The sequence below is a fragment of the Anguilla rostrata genome, chromosome 10, assembly GCF_018555375.3.
Source record: "Anguilla rostrata isolate EN2019 chromosome 10, ASM1855537v3, whole genome shotgun sequence".
NCBI lineage: Eukaryota > Metazoa > Chordata > Actinopteri > Anguilliformes > Anguillidae > Anguilla > Anguilla rostrata.
Window position 1 is genome coordinate 5,001 of NC_057942.1, and position 23,224 is coordinate 28,224.

The 23,224-nt window shown below is 43.2% G+C and overlaps 1 protein-coding gene and 3 long non-coding RNA genes across 4 annotated transcripts in view; 3 read left to right on the forward strand and 1 right to left on the reverse strand.

The window, feature by feature from the left end:
- The window catches only part of LOC135264540 (uncharacterized), a 2,495-nt gene extending 805 nt beyond the window's left edge, over positions 1-1,690 (forward strand). Inside the window, exon 2 of the long non-coding RNA XR_010332728.1 lies at positions 1,000-1,690. This is a non-coding gene — a long non-coding RNA (uncharacterized LOC135264540). The remainder of the gene's footprint in view (positions 1-999) is intronic.
- Positions 1,691-14,723: 13,033 nt separating this feature from the next.
- Positions 14,724-16,449, forward strand: LOC135264541 (uncharacterized). The gene is made up of 3 exons (XR_010332729.1): positions 14,724-15,023; positions 15,909-15,956; positions 16,256-16,449. It is a non-coding gene; the product is annotated as an uncharacterized LOC135264541 (long non-coding RNA).
- Positions 16,450-17,393: 944 nt separating this feature from the next.
- On the forward strand, positions 17,394-21,164 carry LOC135264542 (uncharacterized). Its single transcript, XR_010332730.1, has 2 exons — positions 17,394-17,806; positions 18,136-21,164. It is a non-coding gene; the product is annotated as an uncharacterized LOC135264542 (long non-coding RNA).
- A 428-nt stretch (positions 21,165-21,592) lies between these two features.
- On the reverse strand, positions 21,593-22,382 carry gp1bb (glycoprotein Ib platelet subunit beta). Its single transcript, XM_064353249.1, has one exon. It carries the CDS (start codon positions 22,380-22,382, stop codon positions 21,759-21,761), a length of 624 nt encoding a protein of 207 aa, XP_064209319.1. The 3' UTR covers positions 21,593-21,758.
- Between the last annotated feature and the right edge of the window lie 842 nt (positions 22,383-23,224).

Genomic DNA, 23,224 nt, shown 5'->3' on the forward strand with positions numbered 1-23,224 from the left:
TCTATCTTATTTCACTGCCGTAGTATCAGTTAGCTTGGGTGTCTTCAGAAACGAAAATGTTAAACGTAGTCGTAATAAAAAAAGATCCGAAAATGAAGGTTGCTAAGTAGCTAGCTTCATGTGATTTAAAGCTCTGGTAGTAGCAGCTAGCTAACTTGGCTAGCTATAGCAACTCGCGGCTAAACCGGCAAATGTGTATAATTGATGTGTGGGGTGTAGGCCGGGCTAACAGCAGGGCTGTTTCCTGCTTTGTGACTGTGGTGGTAGACGAACCAGGCAGTTCGCCACATAGCAAGCTGAAAATATATTGAAGCGGGGACAATGTGATGTAACGTTAGCTAGAAGAAGAGCATTTGAAAATTCTCCAGTTGTGTTCTGAAAGTGTATCTCCTGTGTAATCGCATATCGCAGCCACATCGGCGTACTGTTTGTTAAATGTTATTTAAAACCAGGGGTCCTCAATCTTTTCCAGAAAGGGCCGGTGTGCGTGCAGGCTTTTGTTCCAACCAAGCAGTAACACACCTGATTCCACTAATCAACCACAAGAATCTCTGCTAAGAATTTTGATTAGTGGAATCAGGTGTGTAACCGCTTGGTTGGAATGAATGCCTGCATCCACACTGGCCCTTTCTGGATAAGATTGAGGACCCCTGTTTAAAACGAATGTATGTTGTGGTACCTTTTATTAGAAAGCTAACGTAACTAGCTAGCTAGCTAGTGCTGCGAGGAAACGTCAGTGGGTGAGTTTGGAAGCACTGCAAGATATGAGTAGTGAATTGAGTGAGCTAATGGTGGCTAATTCTACTTCCAGTTAATCAGAATCTAGATATGCTGACAGAATGAGAACAGATTGACAATTGATATAAGCTTTATCCAAGTTTATTTCACAGAGTAAATGGAAGGTTACAAGTGTTATACAATTTAGATGTTCACAGTGTATACTATGTCTTAATCTGAATGTACAGACTACTGATGAGTCTTTTGGCTTTGTGTTGCAAGGCCGGGTTTTTTTGTTGTTGGATTTGAACTGCTGTGCTGGATCCTGGATTCGTCCGCCCTGCTTGCCTTCCCTGGAGAGCTACAGCGGCGCGCGGACTGGCGAGCCACCCATGTGATCGACCTGAAATCTTAAAGAGAAGGAAAGAGTTCAATTGTGCTTTCTAAGATGGTGGTAGGACAAGAGTTTGAATTCTACAAACTGGAACTCAGCAACAAGTGGTCCAACAACCACACGGACTAAACTGATTTGCACAGATAGTGTTTTAGAAAAGTGTTTTGGTGTTATAGTGTGATAAGTTTCCTTTGCATAGGTACTTTCAGTAGTACTACATAAGGGTCTTGGTTTCAAAATAAAAGTCCTAAAATCTAATTAGTGACAAATCATACTAGAACCAAATAACTAATAATAGGGATTAACTGAAACACATCAAAAAATTACTAAAAGTATGGTTAAGGTATAAAGATAGGAAAAATAGTCAAATTAGTGGAACCAGAGAAAATATAAATACAGACACAAAGTAAAAGGGCTTGGGACCAACTTGTATTTTTTTCCTTTCCCCATTTTGTAGATATGTGTACTGTTGTTGTTTAATGCTTTCTACTTTGTAATAAAAACAAAGGGTACAGAGAACCAAAAAGGGAAAATTTAAATTTAAAAGAAAAAAAATCATTCTCTTACCTTTGAAATATAGATCCTGCTTCCATGTGCTTCATTCTTGATGTGCAAACCGCCTCTCTCTCGCGAGTCGAATCTCTTGTCTTCTGATCTGGTCCATACTTACCTGATTTTATCCATTCTAGTAACGGTGTTAATATTGAAGCACTTGTTACAGAGGAGAACCCCCTTACACAAGCAATTTGCTTGTCACTCAGACCATGTATCGAAGTTTAGTGCCATATTTTGAGTTAAAATTTTTTATTTTTCTCCAATTTAAATGTCATAAAGTAAACACAAATGTCACATTCATGGAATGGAGAACTTAAAAAGCTGAAATACAAATGAAATATTATAAATAATATAACGGTAATAGTGGTCACCCCATATCATGTCATTGGTGTTGCTGCCTCACAAAACTTTTATTTTGAAAAAAATGAAATGACTTTTATAAGTAATTTTTGGTTCAAGAGGTCATTGGAAGAAGTGTGATCAACATATGCACATGGTGAGTCTGCTGTCTCTCTTCATTTGTTATAAATTTGATGATTTATGTGTTAATTCTACATGAGGCTTTTAAATATGTCATTGGTGTTAGTCATTTCATAGGAAGGGGAATTAGAAATAGATAATAGAAATGGATTAAATTATATATTTGAATGATTTTAATATGATTGAAGACATGTGGTTTGAGGTACTGCGGTGTCCATTTTGTAAAAAACCATTTGTTCGACAAATTGTCATTGGTGTTACCGTCATTGGTGTTACTACTCCTCCTGGTAACACCAATGACAATCAGTAACACCAATGACATTCTTGTGTAAATGAGCTTTTATAAAAGCTTCAACATAAGTATTTAAAGCAAAATAGCACATTGTTTCTTTTTCATAACTTCCTATTATTATTATTTTTGTCAGGTATGGCGAAATTGAGTGCAGCTGAGAAGCAGAGGTTTTATAGACAGCGCAGGGATGCTGACCCTACACGTAGAGCAGAGTATTTAGTGAAAAGGCAACAGGGTTATGCTAATGATATAGCAACAGGAAAAAGACAGAACATAAATGATCTCAGTGAAAGGGCAAAGAGAGGTCAGCGCAAGGCATGGCGAGTCAACCAGGTGTTGGAAAACATGGGAGCCACAGTTTACCCTTCTGAGGTGTCTCACATTGTAGTGGGCCAGTTACAGATAACATTGATTGTTTACCACCACACTCATTTAAATTAACCTTCTAATCACACCCTTTGTGCTACATCCTCTACCCCCTTGCCCAGTCAAATTAGCCGCGTTTCCACCGCAGGAACTATACCCCGGAACTAGGAACCTTTTGAGGAACTCAGTGCGTTTCCACCGCAGGAACTAGGGTCTAAATTTAGTTCTGGGGGCTTTGTTTTACCCCCCAAAACGTTCCTGCTCGGGGGGTAGTACTTTCCGAAAGTACAGGAACCTTTTGGGTGGAGCTTGCAGCGCTGAACATTTCTGATTGGTCGAGTACTCGTAGCATTTGTGTTGTATTTATTTTCCGCCATTACCCGCCATGTTTGAAAATATGCAGCGGCAAACCAATTAATTTTCATAATAACTTCAAATCAAACTTGTATGTTATGCGGCGCAGTAGCCTACTTTTGGTTATAGCCTGTCAACGTCTTGGAATTATAACGTGTGCTCTTCTGTTCTTTTCTTGCTTTAGTATTCGTTTTATAAAATGCTAAGCATTCGTGCTGGGACAGCATATTACGTAGGCTACCAAAACATTCAAACGGATTAATTCGGTTGCTGAATATTTTCTTCCGGATTTTCTTTGTTAGCCCGTTGTAATTGACTCAAAACGTTTGATACAGTTATGTGAGGTATGCGGTAGTTCTGCATAATTAACATTGGTGATACAGTACAAGCAAACTGGAAATCACCTTCCGCACTTTTTATCCGGGTAAAATAACAGGTTAATTCTAGTAATCTTCCCTTTAGCTTTTTCAGACTGCCGTAATTTTACTCAATTTTACTGCCATTTTTCAATTCCACGAAAAGACCAGGAAGACTATGGACTCATTTATGGTGCATGGTTCGCATCTGAAGGGCACACTTCGCTGCTCGGCTAGCAGTAACTTCGAAGGAAAGCAACGGTGGCTGTACCACTACTAATTTACATTTTCACGCAAGTCCGAGTTTTCGTTCTATTCTTGTCATTTTGCGATTAGCCTATATGGAATTGACGACGAGAAAGTAATAAAACAGCAAATTGTTTACAACGTGTGCGTGTTTTCTGCTGTTAATGAATGTGTTTGAGAGGATATATGAAAATCAATAAATACAAAAGTAACCATATATAGTCATTGTTGGTAACCCGTTGTATATAAGTGGAATAAACCCCTCCGGGCTGTCCCGGTTATTAGAAAATAATGTAGGCTACTTCGGTGGTAGTATGGGGTTACAGTAGAAATCATATGACAGATGGACCGACGACAACGTCAGTGGGCTAATTTGTCTAATCTTCGCGGTACTTTAGACCCCGGTGGAAACGCAGACAACCATTGGCTGAAGGAACCTTTTAGTTCCTGGTAAAGTAGTTCCTGGGACTGAAAGTTCCGGGTAATTTTGGTGGAAACGCGGCTATTGTCTCACTTTGATATGCAGTACCATTGTGTGATATCCTCTACCCCCTACTTCAGTCCAACTCCCCCACACCTTGTTTCTTCCCCCCCAATGTCTGATTACCTCCCCCCCCCCTTTCCCTGTGATGTGTTTAAGATAACCATTTGGCCCTTTGTTTCCTTGAAGGAACAGGGTATAAGTATTCACTGTCTCCGTCATTTGTTGGTTCTGTGTTTATCTGTACTTGGGTAACAGACCCACTAGTTCCTTTGCTACATTAAACAACCTATTTTGAAACGAAGACGTGCCTGCATTTATTTTTCTACTTACAAAAGTACGACGGAACAAATCGAACTCTTAAAAATTCCACATTATTGGCGAGCCAGCCCAAATCCGTCGTTCTTGTTGCGTTTTTCAAAAAAAAAAAAAACTGGGGAGGCTTACATTCGCGTGTGACACTGGCCTACAGAAGAGACTTTCTTTTTTATGTTGACGCCGAATTCAAGGAAGGAGAAGGGCTGTTTTGGAAGCCATTTGCCAACGCTGAAGGAAAAACGGACTTGAAGGCACGGAACGGACCACGTACATTTGTGAGTATGAAATATTTATGTATGTAATATTGTAGAGGAATAGTTACGAAAATTGTGTAATGTTTTAAAATACAAGTGGCCAGAATTGATTGTACATGTGTACAGTGTTCTAGGTAGGGGCTTGTATAAAGTTACACAGACCTTGGACAATTTCAAGTACCAAAAGTTTGTTTGTCCATTGTACAGGAGTTTAGGAATGGCAGTGAATGGGTGGAAATCGTGGGCCGCTAGGTGGTTGGCCAAACATTGTAAGGAGGATTCTTATAACGTACCACAGGAAGTGGATGTTGTTGAATATCTTCAGACTGCTTGTGAAGAGCGCAATGAAAATGAGAAAAATGAGAAAACAAGACAGGCTAACTGTGTGATGGCTATGGCCCAAACAATTCAGTTTTTCACCAATACAGTTGTAGAGGTTCCTACATTGCGAGGTGAAGTTGAAAGTTTGAATAAAGCACTGGCGGTAAATTCAAGGAAGTTGGAAGCATCTGTTGCAGAACATATATTACATGCCACAACACCCTTAGAATTTAGAAAAGAAATTTGCCAGTTGAGGGAGAAATTGAGTACCACAACTGCAGAATTGGTTAAAACGCAGGGACAGTTACGCGATGCTCAGGTGGCATATAAAGAGTTATGGAATGTGTCTGGGGAGAATAAGGATAATGCGATTGTACAGAAGTTCAGGTCGCTGAAAGAAAAAATGGCAAAGCAAAAACTTGCAAATACCATAATGAAACGGCGAGTGGCAGTGATTTTAAGGACATTAGAGGAGCAGAGTGAGTCAGTATACAGTTCTGATGATGACGAATGGGAAGTCAGGCAGACAAACTGCCAAACAGCTCCTTTGTTAGATGTGGATGATGAAAGAAGTGATAATGAAATTTTAGATGAGGAGCCGGGGTTTCATAGGCCTACTGGGGGGACAGAATGTAATGTAATGGTTTCTAGAAGTTCTACATCACAAAAAGCAACTAAATCAGTCGGGACAAAAAACACTAAAATCGCACCAATAATAACACGCAGAGTTCGTACAAGCGCAACACAAAATCCTGTCAATGGGGCTATCACATATGAATATGCAGATCAACAGGTGGATCGCAATCTTACACTTTCAGAGTTGATTACACTGCAACAACAACTTCCCACGTGGGACGGAGTTAGTGACCCGACCGCAGTTGTTGAAAAGGTGCAAACGCTGCAGCGAATACACTCGCTAACTGACAAGGACTGTTGTAAATTAGTGCAATCTGTGCTCCCTACATCGGTTACTATTCCGTTAGAATTAATTCAGGGTCAGGGAAACCCTGTTGTTTTCCCCAGTCATGACGCGAGGTTAAGGATAATGAGCGAGGCTGTGGGTTATCGCGTTATAGCTGACATGAATAAAATTCTTGAGTTTGTACCTAAGAAAGGGCAGCATCCCACTGATTTTCTTAGAACATTTGTGATTGTGTACAATCGAAACATAGGTGGAGGGAACAGAGCACTACTAACAGGTGACGATCCAATGTTTTGGAGTTTGGTAATCAATAAATATAAAGATCTTGTCTCGCCTACTTGCCAACATTTATTGTTACAGTTGAATAGAGAACTGGGTGCACAGCCAGTCAGACAGCACATAGGCAGGGATATCCAAGACTGTTTAACTGTGTGGAATGAGTCGCAACTCAGTTCACTGAGCCCTAAACAGAGCTCTAGAAAAAGGGTTGCTGTGCTAGCATCTAATAAGGGCCAGGCCAAATTTCATTGTTTTAACTGTGGGAAGCCAGGTCACATTCAGAATGAGTGTAGAAGCCCCCGTGTGTGTGCCAATTGCAAGCGTGTTGGCCATTCCAAGCGACACTGCTGGTCAAAAGGAGGAGGGATGGAAGGAAAAGGGCCAAAACGGCTGCGTGCACAGCAGCCTCAGACAGAACAGCCCCAGATTGAAGGCACTCTTACATACACAGACCTATTGTCTATGATTAAGGCACATTCTGAGCAGAGCAGCCAGAAAGGCTCTGAGAATCCCTTTCACAGTCCAACCCCACATACAGTGACTTTCTAAATCAGGTGATGCTTAAAATTTTTTTAAAAGGGGGAGGCTGAGAAGCAAACTGGGAAGGTCCATACGAAGTTATGGACAAACTTGGTGAAACCAATTTGAAATTGGCAATAAAAAAGCGGGGTAGGCCAATACAGTATTTCTGGTATCATGGGGACCAATGCAAATTATATAACAAAGCTGAACTTGATACCAATGTCAATGTTTAAATGATTAAAACTGCATAAGAATATACACTCACACTTGGTCTTTCTCTCCCCTACAGAATTAATCGAGATCAGGACGAGGTTCCTGGTATTCAGGAACAGGTTGGAGGTCAGCACTAAGTGGGACATTCCGGTCATATTCATAAACAACACCCAATGTGTCAGGGACAATACACGCAGTTGACGTTGGATTCACCTAATGGACATCAGACAGGTGGAAAGATGGTGAAGCGTTCACAACAGAAGACACATGGAAAGTATCAAGTGAATCTTCATTTAGAACACATGATTGAGGGTGGAAGACAGCTTCCAAGAATATAAGAATTCATTGTGACAGTAAAAACACGTAATTGGACACATTATTAACGCAATAACTAGTTGGGATGAGGGACAGGATAACCTGGGGAGATGGGCCATGGAGCATGAATGTACATATTACCCTGGTCTAACAATGATGCATCTAAATTTATACGGTTAAAAATAAATAAATAAATAAAATATATGTATTATTATTATTATTATTATTTATGTTGAGGATAGACAATGCCAACCTCTAAAGGAATGGGAAGACTCAAGCAGTTGGACTGAAGCAAATGTCCTCCACTGCACCCTATTCCTAGAGAAGGCATCATTCTTGGACCAGAAGAAAAGAAAAAAAGAGTTTTATAATATGATGTAAATACGGTATTCATGCATGCTGTTTATGATTGAGCTAACATCATTGTCATGTTTGATCAGTATTGTTTAAGGTTTGAACTGGTAAGGGAATGGCTGAATCAAACAATCTTACAGATTACCACATTCATACATGTTATGCATGAAAGTCATGCAATAAATTGTATCTATTAACTCTAATGAACTGTCCCCAGAGAGGAATGTGCACCCTTTAGAGGAAGTGGAGAGGGTGGTGGACCAGTGTCACTGGTGTATTCTGAGTCACCCCACAGGACTTCCATATGGTAATATAAGGTGTTAATCACCCCCCTGGTTTCTGGTTTACACCAGCATACACTGTTCAGATGGGGAACATTCGTTTACCTACTACTGATGCCAGTGAGTCCAACAGCTTGGCCACGTGGGATGATGCCTACCTGGTTCCTTAGTCAAATGTGTTTGCAGGTATTCATGCTCAGGTGAAGAAAGCTCTAATGGAGAGTGATTCAACACTACTCAAAACAAAAATGGAGGTGAGCTTGGCCCAGGCAGAGGCCACAGTCCTGAAGCGACAAGGATGCTCTGATGAGAACACATTTTTGGAACCGGATATTCCTGGCTATTGTAGGTCTAATAGTAATTCGTATCCTCAATGGTCAAACACAGTGTTACTGCCATGATTATGAACTTTGTATATCTATATTAAAGATATTGCTTTAGTAAATACAGTGCTCCCTGACTACATTACATTACATTACAGGCATTTGGCAGACGCTCTTATCCAGAGCGACGTACAACAAAGTGTATGACCATAACCAGGAACAAGTATGACGAAACCCCTAGAGAGAAGTACCGGTCCAAGTACAGGGAACAACCGCATAGTTCAACTTGGACCCTGATGGTTAAATTGATTAACACTAACAACGAGAACGGCAACAACGCAATCTATAGAAAAATAAAAATAAATAAAAATACAAGTAGTCGTTAAGACGGGCGCATCAACTAAGTCACCTATGAAACAGCTGCCTAGTTACAACCCTAAGTATAGTCATTTACAGGGGGGAAGGGAGGGATGGGGAGAGGTGCAGCCTGAAGAGGTGGGTCTTCAGTCGTCGTTCGAAATGGGTCACAGTCTCAGCTATTCTGACCTCCACAGGGAGGTCATTCCACCATCGTGGGGCCAGAACAGACAGGAGACGTGTTCTGGAAGTGCAGGTGCGAAGAGGGGGAGGTGCTAGGCGTCCTGAGGTAGCAGAACGGAGGGATCTGGCTGGCATGTAGGGTTTGAATATCTTCTATAGGTATGCTGGGGCTGATCCCTTGACTGCCTGGTATGCTAGGACCAATGTTTTCAATTTGATGCCAGCTATAACAGGCAGCCAGTGGAGGGTAGTGAGCAGGGGAGTTACGTGGGAGTGTCTGGGGAGGTTGAAGGCCAGACAAGCCGCAGCATTCTGAATGAGCTGCAGGGGTCTGGTGGCAGATGCCGGTAGTCCAGCCAGAAGAGAGTTGCAGTAGTCCAGGCGGGATAGAACCATTGCTTGGACCAGGAGCTGGGTTGAGTAGGTGGTGAGAAAGGGGCGGATTCTGCGGATGTTGTATAGGAAAAATCTGCATGCCCGGGTTACTGCTGCAATGTTCTTGGAGAGGGACAGCCTGTTGTCCATCATCACTCCGAGATTCTTGGCGCAGGGTGATGATGTCACTACGGTGTCCCCTAAGGAAATGGAAAAGTCGAGGAGGGGAGAGGTTGGAGCAGGAATAAAGATTAGCTCCGTCTTTCCCGGGTTGAGGTTCAGGTGGTGATTGTCCATCCAGCTCTGTATGTCCCTCAGGCAAGCGGAGATGCGGGCAGGGACCTGTGTGTCCCATGGGGAGAAGGAGAGAAAGAGTTGCGTGTCGTCGGCATAGGAATGATAGGACAAGCCATGGGCAGATATTACAGGGCCAAGGGATCTGGTGTACATGGAGAAGAGAAGGGGACCAAGGACTGAGCCCTGGGGAACTCCGGTGGTGAGGGGACGGGGTGGTGATACCTTACCCGCCCAGGCAACCTGGAAGGAGCGGTCAGAGAGGTAGGACTCAATCCAGTCAAGGACTGTGCCGCGGATCCCTGTTGCTGCCAGGGAGGACAGGAGGGTAGAGTGGTCCACAGTGTCAAATGCAGCGGAGAGGTCTAGAAGAATCAGGACAGAAGAGAGCGAGGCTGCTCGTGCGGCATGGAGTGACTCACTGACCGAGAGGAGTGCAGTCTCGGTCCAGTGGCCAGACTGCTGGGGATCAAGCAGGTTGTTCTCAGAGAAGAAAGCAGAGAGCTGGTTAGATGCAGCACGTTCAAGTGTTTTGGATAGGAAAAGGGGGGAGAGATACCGGCCGGTAGTTCTGAATGACTGAAGGATCTAGTGTGGGTTTCTTCAGCAGCGGGGTGATGTGGGCCTTCTTGAAGGATGAGGGGAAACATCCAGAAGATAGGGATGAGTTCACGAGGGAGGCGACAAAAGGGAGGATGTCTGGTGTGATTGCTTGAAGGAGAGATGAGGGGATAGGGTCGAGGGCGCAGGTGGTAGGGCGGTGGGTGAGCAGAAGCTGGGAGACTTCAGCGTCTGAGAGGAGAGAAAATGTGGAGAAACGGGGCGGAGGACGCAGAGGGGGTGAGGGGGCAGAGGACGCAGAGGGGGCAAAGGAGCTGCGGATGTCTGCAATCTTTTCCTCAAAGAATGCTGCAAAGTCATCTGCAGTGAAGGAAGACTGGGGTGGAGGAGGTGGCACGCTGAGGAGAGAAGAGAAAATAGACTTCTCTTCTTTTGTCACTGCCACTAAGGCAAAATTCTACCAAACCAAAATTCATAACTCCATTTCTAACCCTCGTCAACTCTTCTCTGTCAGGAGAGACTGATAGGCTCAGAGGTCAGATGGGTCCCTGGATTTGTCCCACTTCCTCTCAGCAGCGCGGAGGCTGGCCCTGGAGGTGCGTAGGATGTCAGACATCCATGGACTGGGAGGGGATGAACGTGCTGGCCTAGGGACCAAGGGGCATAGGGAGTCAAGTGTTGAGGAGAGAGATGACGTCAGGGTGGAGGATGCAGAGTTAGTGGGGAGCTTGGAAAATGATTGAAGAGGGGGGAGGGAAGCAGTCACTCTGGGAGCAAGAGAAGAGGCTGATAGGGAGCGGAGGTTACGGCGGACAGTGACAGTGGGGATGGGAGGGGGAGAGGGAGGGTGTGGGGAGAGGGGGAGGGAGAAGGAGATGAAATGATGCTCAGACGTATGCAGGGGGGTAACCGTAAGATTGGAGCTGGAGCAGGTCCTCAGGAAGATCAGGTCTAGGAGGTTGCCTGCCTTGTGGGTTGGAGGAGAGTGTTGTAGGGAGAGGTCAAAGGAGTCAAGTAGTGCTAGGAAGGCAGCAGACTGGGAGGCTTCTAGGTGGATGACTATACCAAGTCATTGGTGTTATAATGTGTCACTGGTGTTACTGCATGTTTGTTTGCTGATTTGATATTAAAGGGGCCGTTTTTGACTTTATAATAATTTTGTGTTTGTTGATTGTTGCTTTATTTATGAGTTGGCATTTTAAGGATAGTATCATTCAATTTTCAGACTGTCCTTCGGTTATTGTTGATATTATAGCAAAAACCTGATGGCGTAAATTAAAACATGTCACACAATACAACTTTACACATACCTGATTGAAATAAATAAATAATAAAACATTTTTCTTTAAATTATTATCAACCTACTATGTCTTTGAGTATATGTGCAGATTGAATAGAGAAATACTATTCTGATAAGCTTTTAATGTTGTTTTTGGTATGAGTAATACCAATGACAAAAAGATGGCACAAGCATTCTTTGAGTGAATGTATAAAAATAATTAAAATACATTAAGCTTTCATTTTTGTGGATTGTTAAAGGCAAGAGGTTAATTAATATTGTACAATAAGTTTTGATTAAGTAAAATTAAATGCATTTCAAGACATGTTGCAATTCCAAATGCCACCGTTTCTGTAGAATGACCCAGTTAGCATAGCCTCACAGTCACAAATAATATTGTGGCGATCCTGACAAAGACTAAGCAAGCTAGCCTACATAGCGCTGCTTAACTGTAAATAGCCTGTGGGATTTTGTACAGTAGTCTTGTGAATAATCATGTTCAAACGCACTTATGTATACCCTTATGTATAAACTGCTAAACAGCACACATTCATCAGGCAATACACATTCACACAACGACAGTCATAATCCACAACCGTTTCTTACGGGGACACATTTCTCACTTCCATAATAAAACTCTTTGCAAAAACACATGATATCTCATAAAAAACACATTCTCAACATTCAAAAATGCCAAGTTACTCAAAACTACTGATATCACAATGACGCCATGTTACAGTACTACAAACAATATAGGCTACCTTGCCTCACACAAATGACATAACATGTATTTCAAAGTATTTCAATTTTTTCCTAGTCAATTGGCCCTGTGTTTTGTAATCTTACCGTTTCACAATGTCATGCAAACTTTGTAAACCCTAACCCAGCGCACCTGCAGTTCATGAAACATTCCACAGGGTGGCAGCAGAGGACCACTTACAAATGCATTGTTCCCATGTGATGACCGTTTGGCCATTTAGAGTGTAATAAGCCAGCGTACCTGCAGTTCATAAAACATTCCACAGGGTGGCAGCAGAGGACCACTTACAAATGCATTGTTCCCATGCGATGACCGTTTGGCCGTCTAGAGTGCAATAAGCCAGCTTACCTGCAGTTCATAAAACATTCCACAGGGTGGCAGCAGAGGACCACTTATAAATTAATCGTTCCCATATGAAGAACGTACGGCCATGTAGAGCATGGCATGAAATGACACGTCTTTTCTATTGTAAGGAATCCATATTAACACAGCGATCGTCAGCCAAATGGCTGATATAACTACATCGATGGATCGCTACAACTTGTTCCCACTTGCATTGAAAGATAGAAATCTACATTAACAACGTGCTCCACAAACGTTCGACATAGGCCATAGCTAGCGTCGCAGCTAAGCGAAGTGCAATATTTGTAGTTAGCATAGCCTCACAGTCACAAATAATATTGTGGCGATCCTGACAAAGACTAAGCAAGCTAGCTAGCTAGCTAGCGGGGCTGCAAAGCAATGTGGGGGGGGGGGTTGCATGAAATGTATATTATTGTTGTAAATAGCCAAACTGTTTGCATGTAGGCCTACATAGCGCTGCTTAACTGTAAATAGCCTGTGGGATTTTGTACAGTAGTCTTGTAAATAATCATGTTCAAACGCACTTATGTATACCCAACTTTAGCATGAATGAGTGTCTCTGTTAGCTTGCTGGCTAGCACCGAAGCACCAAGCCGTTACCCTCAGTTCACCTGCTATTCTGTTGCAGTGAGTCACGTTGTTACAAAACACAGGGCCAAGTCACTTGAAAGAATTCAGCAAATATTGGGTAGCATTGCTTTCAAATACATCTTATGTATACAAACAGTGGCTGTCACAAAGCGTCTAAACGCAACAGAAACGCAGGTGAAATATGTTGTACTCACGGATTTGCGGCCATCCAACGAGCCTTGATAGGAAAAACAATCAGCAAGCCCGTAGAATTAAAGCTTCCTAGGTCGCAATTTCTGTAGCCTGTTGTCCTGCTCCGTTGTCTGTTATTTCCTGGAGATGCACTTTCAGTCTTCCTAAGGTTTATAAGCCATTTTCATAGGCTTATCTGCAGGTGGGAATCCTCTTCGCTGTTTTGCTAAGCTACCGGAAAACTTGATTGTGGAGAATAGGAGCAGACACATATGTCCCAGCAGGCTTTGCATATGAGGAAATAACAACAGTGTGAACAGTGTTAGAAATTAGGACAAAATGATCAAATTGCGTAGTTGAAACAATATGTTTTCAGCAGGATGGGCATGTAGGTGAAGGTTGACATGATCACGGAGCATAGTGCCAAATTAATGGAGTAGGCCTAATCTAACCATGAGCGAGCTTTTAATCCTTATCGAGCGGTATATATAACAGTCGCTATAAGTCTGTAACTGATAAGTGGAAGGTTAAGTAACAAGAGAGATGTTGTGTTTTTCTCATGTTCAGCACTAGTAGCTATACTTTTGGGTGAAACTTGTTTTTAAATGTAATGTTTTAATGGGGAGTTGCACAACGTACAGATAGATAGAGAACAGGGCGAGGTGACAAGTGTAGAAACGTGGCGTTTGCCGATAAGGTTTTGTACGGTAGCCAAGTGAAGAAATGTAGTTAGTAGAAATGGCAGAGTGCTGAACTGGTAACTTTTTAATAAAAGGAATACGTTTGCCGTCATGAAATGCATATGGGTGGCCGTCAGTCAGTTTTGCTAAAGCAAATATAAGCGTAAGAAAACCTTAGTGTAAAAGAGGAAATTATCTGCCTGAGTGCGAGGCGGGATTCAATCCTTCAACCGGACTGTCACTTTCTTAGTGCAGCACCATGACATAGCTATGCAATGCGTCAAATATCATTAGCAAACCTGTCCGTGGTATTAAAGAACAACACAGGCCGGCCGGTAAGCGCACAAGAGCTCACGTTCAATCCACATTCCTTTGCAATATTGTAGCCGGTTAATAAGTCAACGCAATAAACATATCGTCTGCACGTCTCGCGTTCGCTGGGAAGTATGGCAAACACCTCATAGATACACAATAAACACGGATCTAGACTATGTCTATTATGGATCTATTTCAAAAAACGACCCTACCTTATCTACCGTACCTCAGCAAGATGGCTGGGGGGGGACTACCCCAGCTGGTTCTGAGCGAGGGGCAGGAATACACTCAAAGTGTATTCCTGCCTCTAACTCACAACCCTGGCCGATTTAGTATCTCCGATTAACCTGTATGCATGTTTTTCGGATTGGGGAAACCTAGGTGGACACGGGGAGAACATGCAAACTCCGCACAGAGCCGAGATTCGATATCACGACCTTCGTATTGTGAGGCGACAGCGCTACCCACTGAGCCACCGTGCCACCGATTACAATGCTTGCTTGGTAAACTATCAAGGATCATCAACGATGACGTGCCCTTAGCCTCATAGCTCCAGGCTAGCTCCCGTAATTAGTACTGCTCGGTTCTTCCCGGTTTAGCAATGGCGACCTTCTACACCCGCTGTCAATAGGAGCTCCCAAATATAAACATCACTCGCCTTCATAGGATTTTCACAACGACTAAAGACTCAACCGGCAAATTGGAGAAAGGCTATTCATTACATGCCATGTGTATTTTTGCAACTACCAAGGTAAGAAAACAACTCTTAACTGACTCACTAGCTAATGCTAATTAACCTCAAATACTAGCCTCCGTTCTACATGGTCGCTAACATTAACTATCTGTCTAACGTTGGGTAATGCTGTGTGCTTCATCTGCTCTTCATTCTCTACCTACAACATTGTAACATGCTTTCTTAACCGCCGTTATATATCAGCCTTAGCTGTCCTTCAAGTTTTTGCTTAACTACGTAGTCAAAATTCCCTTCCGATATTGCTTGTGTCGACAGTGCTGCCACGGAAACCACGATAGATTTAGCCAGTCTAGCCACATCTATTCAAAATGTAAACGAGTAAGGCGTTCTTCACGGTCGGGAAAAATTTTATGACCACCTTAGTCTTGTTGTTAGCCACTCTTATGCATAACACTTACTAGGTAGCTACCTAACGTTATTTGCTACGCCATGGATGTGTAAGATGTGTTCACCTAAGTAATACAGACATTACGCTAACCAGACTTTTCATTGCATCTCTTATTTTATTTATTCGGTGTCCAATAAAGACACACTGTCAGGGAGGTCGGCGTGAGAGCCTGACAGTCTGTGTACTTTCCAGTAATGCACGCATTCACAAGGAGTCTGTTGCACACAGCTACAATTTCACTCAATCAACATGTCATATGCACCATTTTAAAGAAGAATCTTGCCGCCTAGGAGAACTTTGTCAATGTGGTCCAGGGTGTGCCTGTTGCAAGCTTTATATTGTATTGTAGGTGTCTGTCACAGTTATTGCTTTATAAAATGTCTTGATAATCAGAATGATTGTTAACAGCCTGATTGTTGATAGGATGCAGGAGAGATGTGACCCCTGAGATCACAATTTCCACTCTCTCTCTCTCTCTCTCTCTCTCTCTGCAGCAATCCGCCAGGCCGTCTCCAGATCTCTTGTGGCACGCTACCAGAAATGTGAGCCGCCCTCACATTTTCTCATTCTGTATCTATCTGTGTTTTTCATGTTCGCTTATGCCTGTGAGAGCTTCAAAGAGAAAATTGCTATTGCTCGGTCTTTAAAATACTTCAATATTTTCATGCTGAAGGTTTACACAAGAGGCATGGAATGTTGTCTGATACCTCCCTGGTTTGACGGTCAGCAGATGGGCCTCCCTGGTTTGACAGTCAGGAGGTGGGCTTCCCTGGTTACAGAGTCAGGAGATGGGGCTCCCTGGTTAGAGCTGGTTTGCTGACTTGCTGTGGTCTGTTTCCAGATGTGGTTGAAACCTCTAAGAAGGAGATCGAAGACATCCTGATCCGGTATTGCGGGACCTTGTTGGTGGCCGACTCCCGCCGCTCCCGGTCCGACGAGTTTGCTGGACCCGGAGCCCGCCCTCGCTACCAGAAGTCTTACTGTTAAAAATGTTGTCTTCGCTTTTATATACAATAAAAATGAAAATGACCTAAATCAGCTTCAGGCTCACTGTTTGTACTGGTCTTTTACTCTGCTTGCTTTTTCTTTTCCAACCAGCCTTTTACTAAAGGTAGACTTAACATTCCTGATTTACTTTTCTGTTAGTTTCCTTTTTTTTCTCTCTATGATTGCACCTGACATGTCAGAGATCTGGGCCGATCCTCAGAGTGCACGTTACTTTGGCAGAAAAAAATTTATTTAATCGTGCTTCGCCCTGCTGTAATCGATGTTCTGTCTTTATGAACCTGCAAAGTGTTTCTCTGCTTGTTTCAGTGGTAATGTGGGGATTGATGTTGAATTAAGAATTCAGTGATTGCTTGCTACTGATGTTGCAGACCAGTGCTTTTCAAACTCTATCCTGTCTGGTTTGGCACGTTGTTTGCAAAGCTCAAATGCAATACCGCAATTCTAACAAACTGTTCATTTTTATGTGAATGTGGCTTTTTCTTCATGGCATCTACAGCCATTTCTTGTCAGGATAAGTAATCCCTCAGACCAACAAATGCACAATTAAGAAAAATTAACAATCCGTTAAAATTCTCCTACTGCAATTGTGGTTACTCTGGGAGCCAGGAAGTCAAGAGACTTTGTTTTGGCTAAGATAAGATAGACTTTATTAATCCCCAGGTGGGGAAATTTGGGTGTTACAGCAGCAGATAAAAACAACATATCACACATATAGACATAAAAGGCAGTAATGAAGTCAGCTTTTGGGACAGCTGACTGACAGTTCCATAGTCCACCCACAACAGCGAGTTCCTGAGATGTGCACAGGGGTGGGTAGACCAGGTTAGACATGTTATGGCTGCGGTAGATGGCCCGTCTGGAGCGAGGCAATGCACACAAGGGAATCAGGGTTAAGCACATGACAAACTGACGACCAGACTGCCTATGCCTCCGGCAGCCTCAGTTGGAGTTTAAAAATAGGGGGTGGCAATTACGTAATTGCACTGAGCTCGTCAGGGCAGAATAGCACCAGGTGAAGCAAATTCTTGCTATTAGCAAGACAATGCAGGGCTATTTAACAGCATCACGTGACTGCATACACTGTTCAACTAAAGCGCAATTATGTTCTCTAACTAAAAACAACTGAGACAAATTAAAGAGCGATTATCTGAACTAACGCACAACCATGTTCTCTAACTAACAACAGCAGAAACAAATTAAGTAAAGATACGCTTACCCGAAACGCGAAATAGTAGCGACGACACAATCAGATGCACAGTTCAGGAAAAGTTAGGAGAAGCGAAGTTCAGAATCTGCAGCATCCATTGTTGATTATTAGAAATATTGCTGTTCTCGGTGAAGTATTGCACAGCGTCAGTCAGAGACCGTGTGCGTGCATCAGTATGTGAGTTTACTTCTGTTCTAGACTAATGATTCGAATGTAAGTTCGCGTTTATACATTAGCTTTATTCATTGTTGTCAGTTACTCTGATTATGATCTTAAACTGAGAGTGTTACTCGCTGATAATTGTGATCCATTGTACTGGTTGGTTTCAGAGCTTCATATTGCTTGTATGTAATATTGGAGTTCACTGTTAATTAAATGTGTGAATGACATGAATGACATACATGTAATATTCCCTTTTTGTATGTTAATAGTAATTCTGTTAATGGAGCATTATTATTATAGTACATTTGTGATTGATGTTATGCCATTGTTTTGTATGTTTATAGAACCACACACGCACACCATCTCTGTGGACAAAGGAAGCAGGTTGTATTCAACTATATTGAACAGACAGAAGTTTTCATACATTCTTACCGGGTGCCCCATGGAGATTGGAGATTTTTACCACAGCCATTTAATTCAGCAGGGAAGAATAATTTCCACATTTTGTCCACCTCAACAATCCTCATGTGCAGTGGCTAAAAAGATGTGTTGGGAAGTAATATGCTCTGGCCCGCTTCCAGCTAGCAGGAGCGACGAGGTCCTGTCAGTCAGCTGTGACCCCACTTTACATGGGCTGGCTCTTGATAGGCGGGTATTGTTGTCCCCTCATGACTTCATGGGCTCTCGATCCCTGTCCTAGTAGCTATGCAGCCACGGACTATTCCTGGCGGGGCCCCAATTGTAATTGTGATTCCCCAATTCATACCATTGTCACTTTACCCACTGATTGTTTTGTTTTAATTCCTTAATCGCCCCCATCTCTAGGTTACCCCAGACTGGTACGTATCGCTCGTATCTGATCTGGGGGAGACTGGAGCAGGCCCCAAGATGTAGACCCTTCTCAGGCTTGACTCGGGTGGTTGGGCTACCTAGCGGTGTTAACAAAAACCACTTGGGTCTAGCAAGGTAAATATCCAGCCCCCCTGGGTCCACTTGGACAGCACGCAGGGTGTGGTGGTCTGGGGCCACAGACCTTAAATGGTGCCCAATTTTCTATTGGTGACTAGCACCACTCACACACCAGACCATCATGCACTACACGCGTGAATCTGACTAACCAAAACCAGTTCGGGCTCTTTCAGATTTCTTCACCCCTCTAAATTGTTGCGTTTTGGGAAAAGACCACTAGGGCATGCAGGAGAAAGATGGACCTAAAAAACGGTTTAAAAACAATTATTCTTACCTTAAGTATTTCGATGAGAACTCAAAAAAAATCCTTCAGGTGATACCAGGTGTTAGACTGGCAGACTACTGTCCGTATCAGCAGGCTACTTCAGCTCAGGTGGATAAAGTATTCAAAGATTCTACAGCAATGCCTTGCAAATGAAGAAATTAGATGTGGCCAAATGCAGCAGAGCTAAAAAGCTGCATGATTACTAAATTACATACATTACTGTAAAACACTAATGTACTAAACTTCCATATTTATGCACAGTACTGTGCCACTATACCAACTGTTACCGTACTCTCCATTATTTGTATATCCACATCTGAGTGATTGTTTTATGTTTTCAGCATTACTGCTTCTGCTATAATTACTGTTTAGGTGTTTAGTGCCTAAACAGTAAAAACACAAGCTTTCAGGTACATTGTATACTGTACTGATATCAAGTAGAGCTGAGCAATGTCTATAAAAATAATACTGTCGCTGAAAAAGTGTGATGAGTGATACTATACTTTACCCAAATTATGAATATAATCTAATCTAAATTAGTATTGTAAATGGTACAAGTGTCTTGCTTCATTTAAGCCATTTTCCAAGTCTCTGTGATACTCACATCTGCAGCCCCCTGATAGGTTTGAACAATGAAGTTGCTTTCTGCGTCTTAACTTCATTCTGAATACCCATTCCCACACTCGCACTCTGTAACTGCTTCCCATTCTTGGAGACAAATGGCCACAAATAGGCCCTGTTCAGACCTGGCATTAAAATGCATCCGATCACAAGTAGACAGCTCTAACTACAGGTGTGAATGCACCGAAGATGCATTGAGGATGCATTGAGATGCGAACACTCAGACCACATTCGGAGGTGGTCTGGGTCGCATATGGCCACATTCTTTTAGCAGTGTGTACACGCATGCATCCTGGGCCACATTGAAGGACCGCCTAGTCAACTGACGTCCTCTGCGTAAGCGGAAGTATGTACTCATTCGCGTGCCAACGGCGTCATATTAAAGTTATTTACATTAAAAATATTATTTTCTTTTAATTTCCGGCAGACTAGGCACAGGTGTATATATGTCTATGACAGGTAGTGCATTGCTGCCCCCCGCCAGTTAAAAACAACAACCCATTTGGTCTTTGCTAACGGAAATGATGTACGTGTTTATTTGCATATTGAGCAGGGAAGTGATATCCGATCACAAGTGGTCACTCGAGATACATGTGGAGATGCATTCTGATGCCAGGTGTGAGCTCACACAGTCTCGACTGAATCTAGACACAATCTGGATATATCTGGATATAAAGTACAGGTCTGAACAGGGCCATAGAGTTCAATCACTGCTTATAAGGAAATACAATGGCCACAGATCAAAGGGGTGTCACTGGCAGCAGACATTACATTACATTTGGGTGTCCCCAGGAAGTCTTGTGCAATGTACATTCCTTCCTGGGAATGTTCACACATGGCAATCACCACACCTCTCAACAGAATAATTAAACCCTCAGCTGTGGCTGTCTCGTTGAGATTCGTACGGAACGCTTGTCGTGGGACCGTGGCGAGTATCCCTTTGCGCATCGAGGTTCCAGACAAAGATTCCCAAGAACCATAAATGGGTCTCAATTGCCCAGATTTGGCATCTGTGCCCAGGGGTTGAACAGAACCGAGCAAAGCAGGCCACAATTGTCTCAGTTTTGCTCTGCACATGAATAAAAATGTAATTGATTTTCTGCATTGAGTAAACTAAATGAAATTGGCTACAATACTTAACAATCAATGGGATATGTCAACTCAGCTGTGATACACAACAGACATATGGTAAAAAATTACCCCCAGCTTCCCCCCCCCCTTCCCAGACATAAAAAATAATGGAGACAAATGTAATAAAAAGGACACATTACTACACTTTATGGAACTGCAGATCAATAGATTCATTGTGGGGCAACACTAAAGCATTTTTACAGTGTTTTTTTTTTTTTCCCCAGACAATTTCAATACTGTTGACATTTGATAATGTATCTAACATAAATTTCAGTGGGCAGAAAAGCAAAAAAACCTTTGAGCAATTCCTGTAAGGATGAAAATGGTGAGAAAATGTCACTGTACCATACTGACAAACAGAACAATGCAAATGGTACAAACTTTAAACATGAACAGCGTTTGTGCAAGCATAGATGGGAAGAAGGGAAGTTGAGTGCATTGATGTTTTGAATCTAGTGTGGGTGTAGGGCAGGATGATTGTGAGTGGAGGGGGTGTGGGGGCAGTGATGTTGTGGAGTGGGGTGTGGTGGGGGTGTGGGGGCAGTGAGGGGTGTGGTGGCAGTGATGGTTGTGGAGTGGGGTGTGTGGAGTGGGGGTGTGGGGGCAGTGATGATTGTGGAGTGGGTGTGTGGAGTGGGGGTGTGGGGGCAGTGATGATTGTGGAGTGGGGGTGTGTGTGCGCAGTGATGATTGTGGAGTGGGGGTGTGGGCAGTGATGGTTGTGGAGTGTGCGGGCAGTGATGGTTGTGGAGCGGGGGTGTGGGGGCAGTGATGGTTGTGGTGTGGGGATGTGATTTGTGGAGTGGGGGCAGTGATCATTGTGAACGTGGGGGGTAGTGATTGCAGAACAAGGGGTTTCAAAGACAACCATAAATGCAACGAGACACCATTTTTCTCCCTACATTTGGCATCCCCCTCATACTGATGGCACCCTAGGCAACTGCTTATACCACCATGTGCTGCCTTAGCCCTGAACCCCCCTCAGGCCGATCTGTCTTTCAGCGGGACATACTCGTTTTCAGCCTCCCCGCCTGCAAAGCTCTCCTCCACAGTGCGCCGGGCCACGCGCGACAGCCTCTCGTAGCGGCGAAGGAAGTAAATGAGGAAGGCCAGCAGGATGGCCTGCACGCCGATTAAGAGGAACAGCACAATCTGAGAGGCCAGGGCTAGGTTACAATACCAGTACTGGCAGGAGTCCAGCACTTCTTCCTCCACAAGATACATGACCAGCCTCCCCTGCAGGCCCGGTGGGGAACTGCAGGTGATGTTGTGGTAGAGGGTGTGCTCTTTGTGCTTCAGGAGCCAGCTGCGCAGATAGAGCACAGCGCAGTCGCACACCCAGGGGTTGCCGTGCAGCGAAACCCAGCGCAGCTGAGCCAGCCCATCCAGCAGCCCATTGGGCAGAGAGGTGAGCTGGTTGTCATGGAGATGGATCTGGGTGGTATCGGGGGGGAAAGCAGAGGGCAGGCTGGCACTGGTGAGCCTGCAGCCGCCACAGTTCACCACCCCCTTGTGGCATGTGCAGTGGGTGGGACATCCTTCACTGGCCAGCAGGGGGAGCAATACACACAGGAGCTGGATCAGATGTAGGTGGCTGCTCCTCATTTTAAGGTTCTGAAGAAGATGGCAGTTGTGGACAGGAACTAGTCACAGTCACACTGAGATAGAAAAATGTTATTCTCATTTTTTGTATCTATAAACAGCCCATCTTGCACAATTGTCAATCAAGTGTGAATATTAATATCAGAAAGAAGCGTTCTCTGAAGGTGCATGAAAACGGGGTGCAGTAGTTTATAAAGGTTCCACTATCTTCTCTAACCAGGAGAGACAGGGACTCACTCATTCCAACAGCCATATATTTTTGCAGCGAGATTTAAATTACTGCTTGTTGATGCAGTAATTTTTATATTTTTTTTCGCTTTTTGATAAAGCTCTCCTCCACAGTTTTTTCCCTGAATCCATGCCTACGTATTTCTTTCAGCTAGAATGTCTTGGTATGCATGTATGTGTATGCATGTCTCTCATAGCCTACATTTATATGAATTACTGTTATCACTAACTCATAACAGAGTACAAAATAAATTTCTGATGAAAAACACATTTTCAACATACAAAAATGCCAAGTTGCTTACACACACACAGCACTGTCTAAGTCATTACTTCAAATCTAGGCCTGCCATTAAAAAAATGAATATCAAAATTGCACCCATGAAAAAATATTGGCTCTTGCCTCACACAAATTAAACAAGCTCTATTCCAAAGCAATGCAACCCAATGTTTCCTAAATTGTTTCAAGTAACTTTGTTTTTTATTTTAATCTTACCATCTGAAGTCAATGCCGTCATTCAAAGTTTCTCACATCAAAGTGTATAAAAACCAAAATTTCCTCATGCAAGGCATGAATGCATGAAACCTCTGGTCAATACCAAAATAAAGGCTATTCCTCC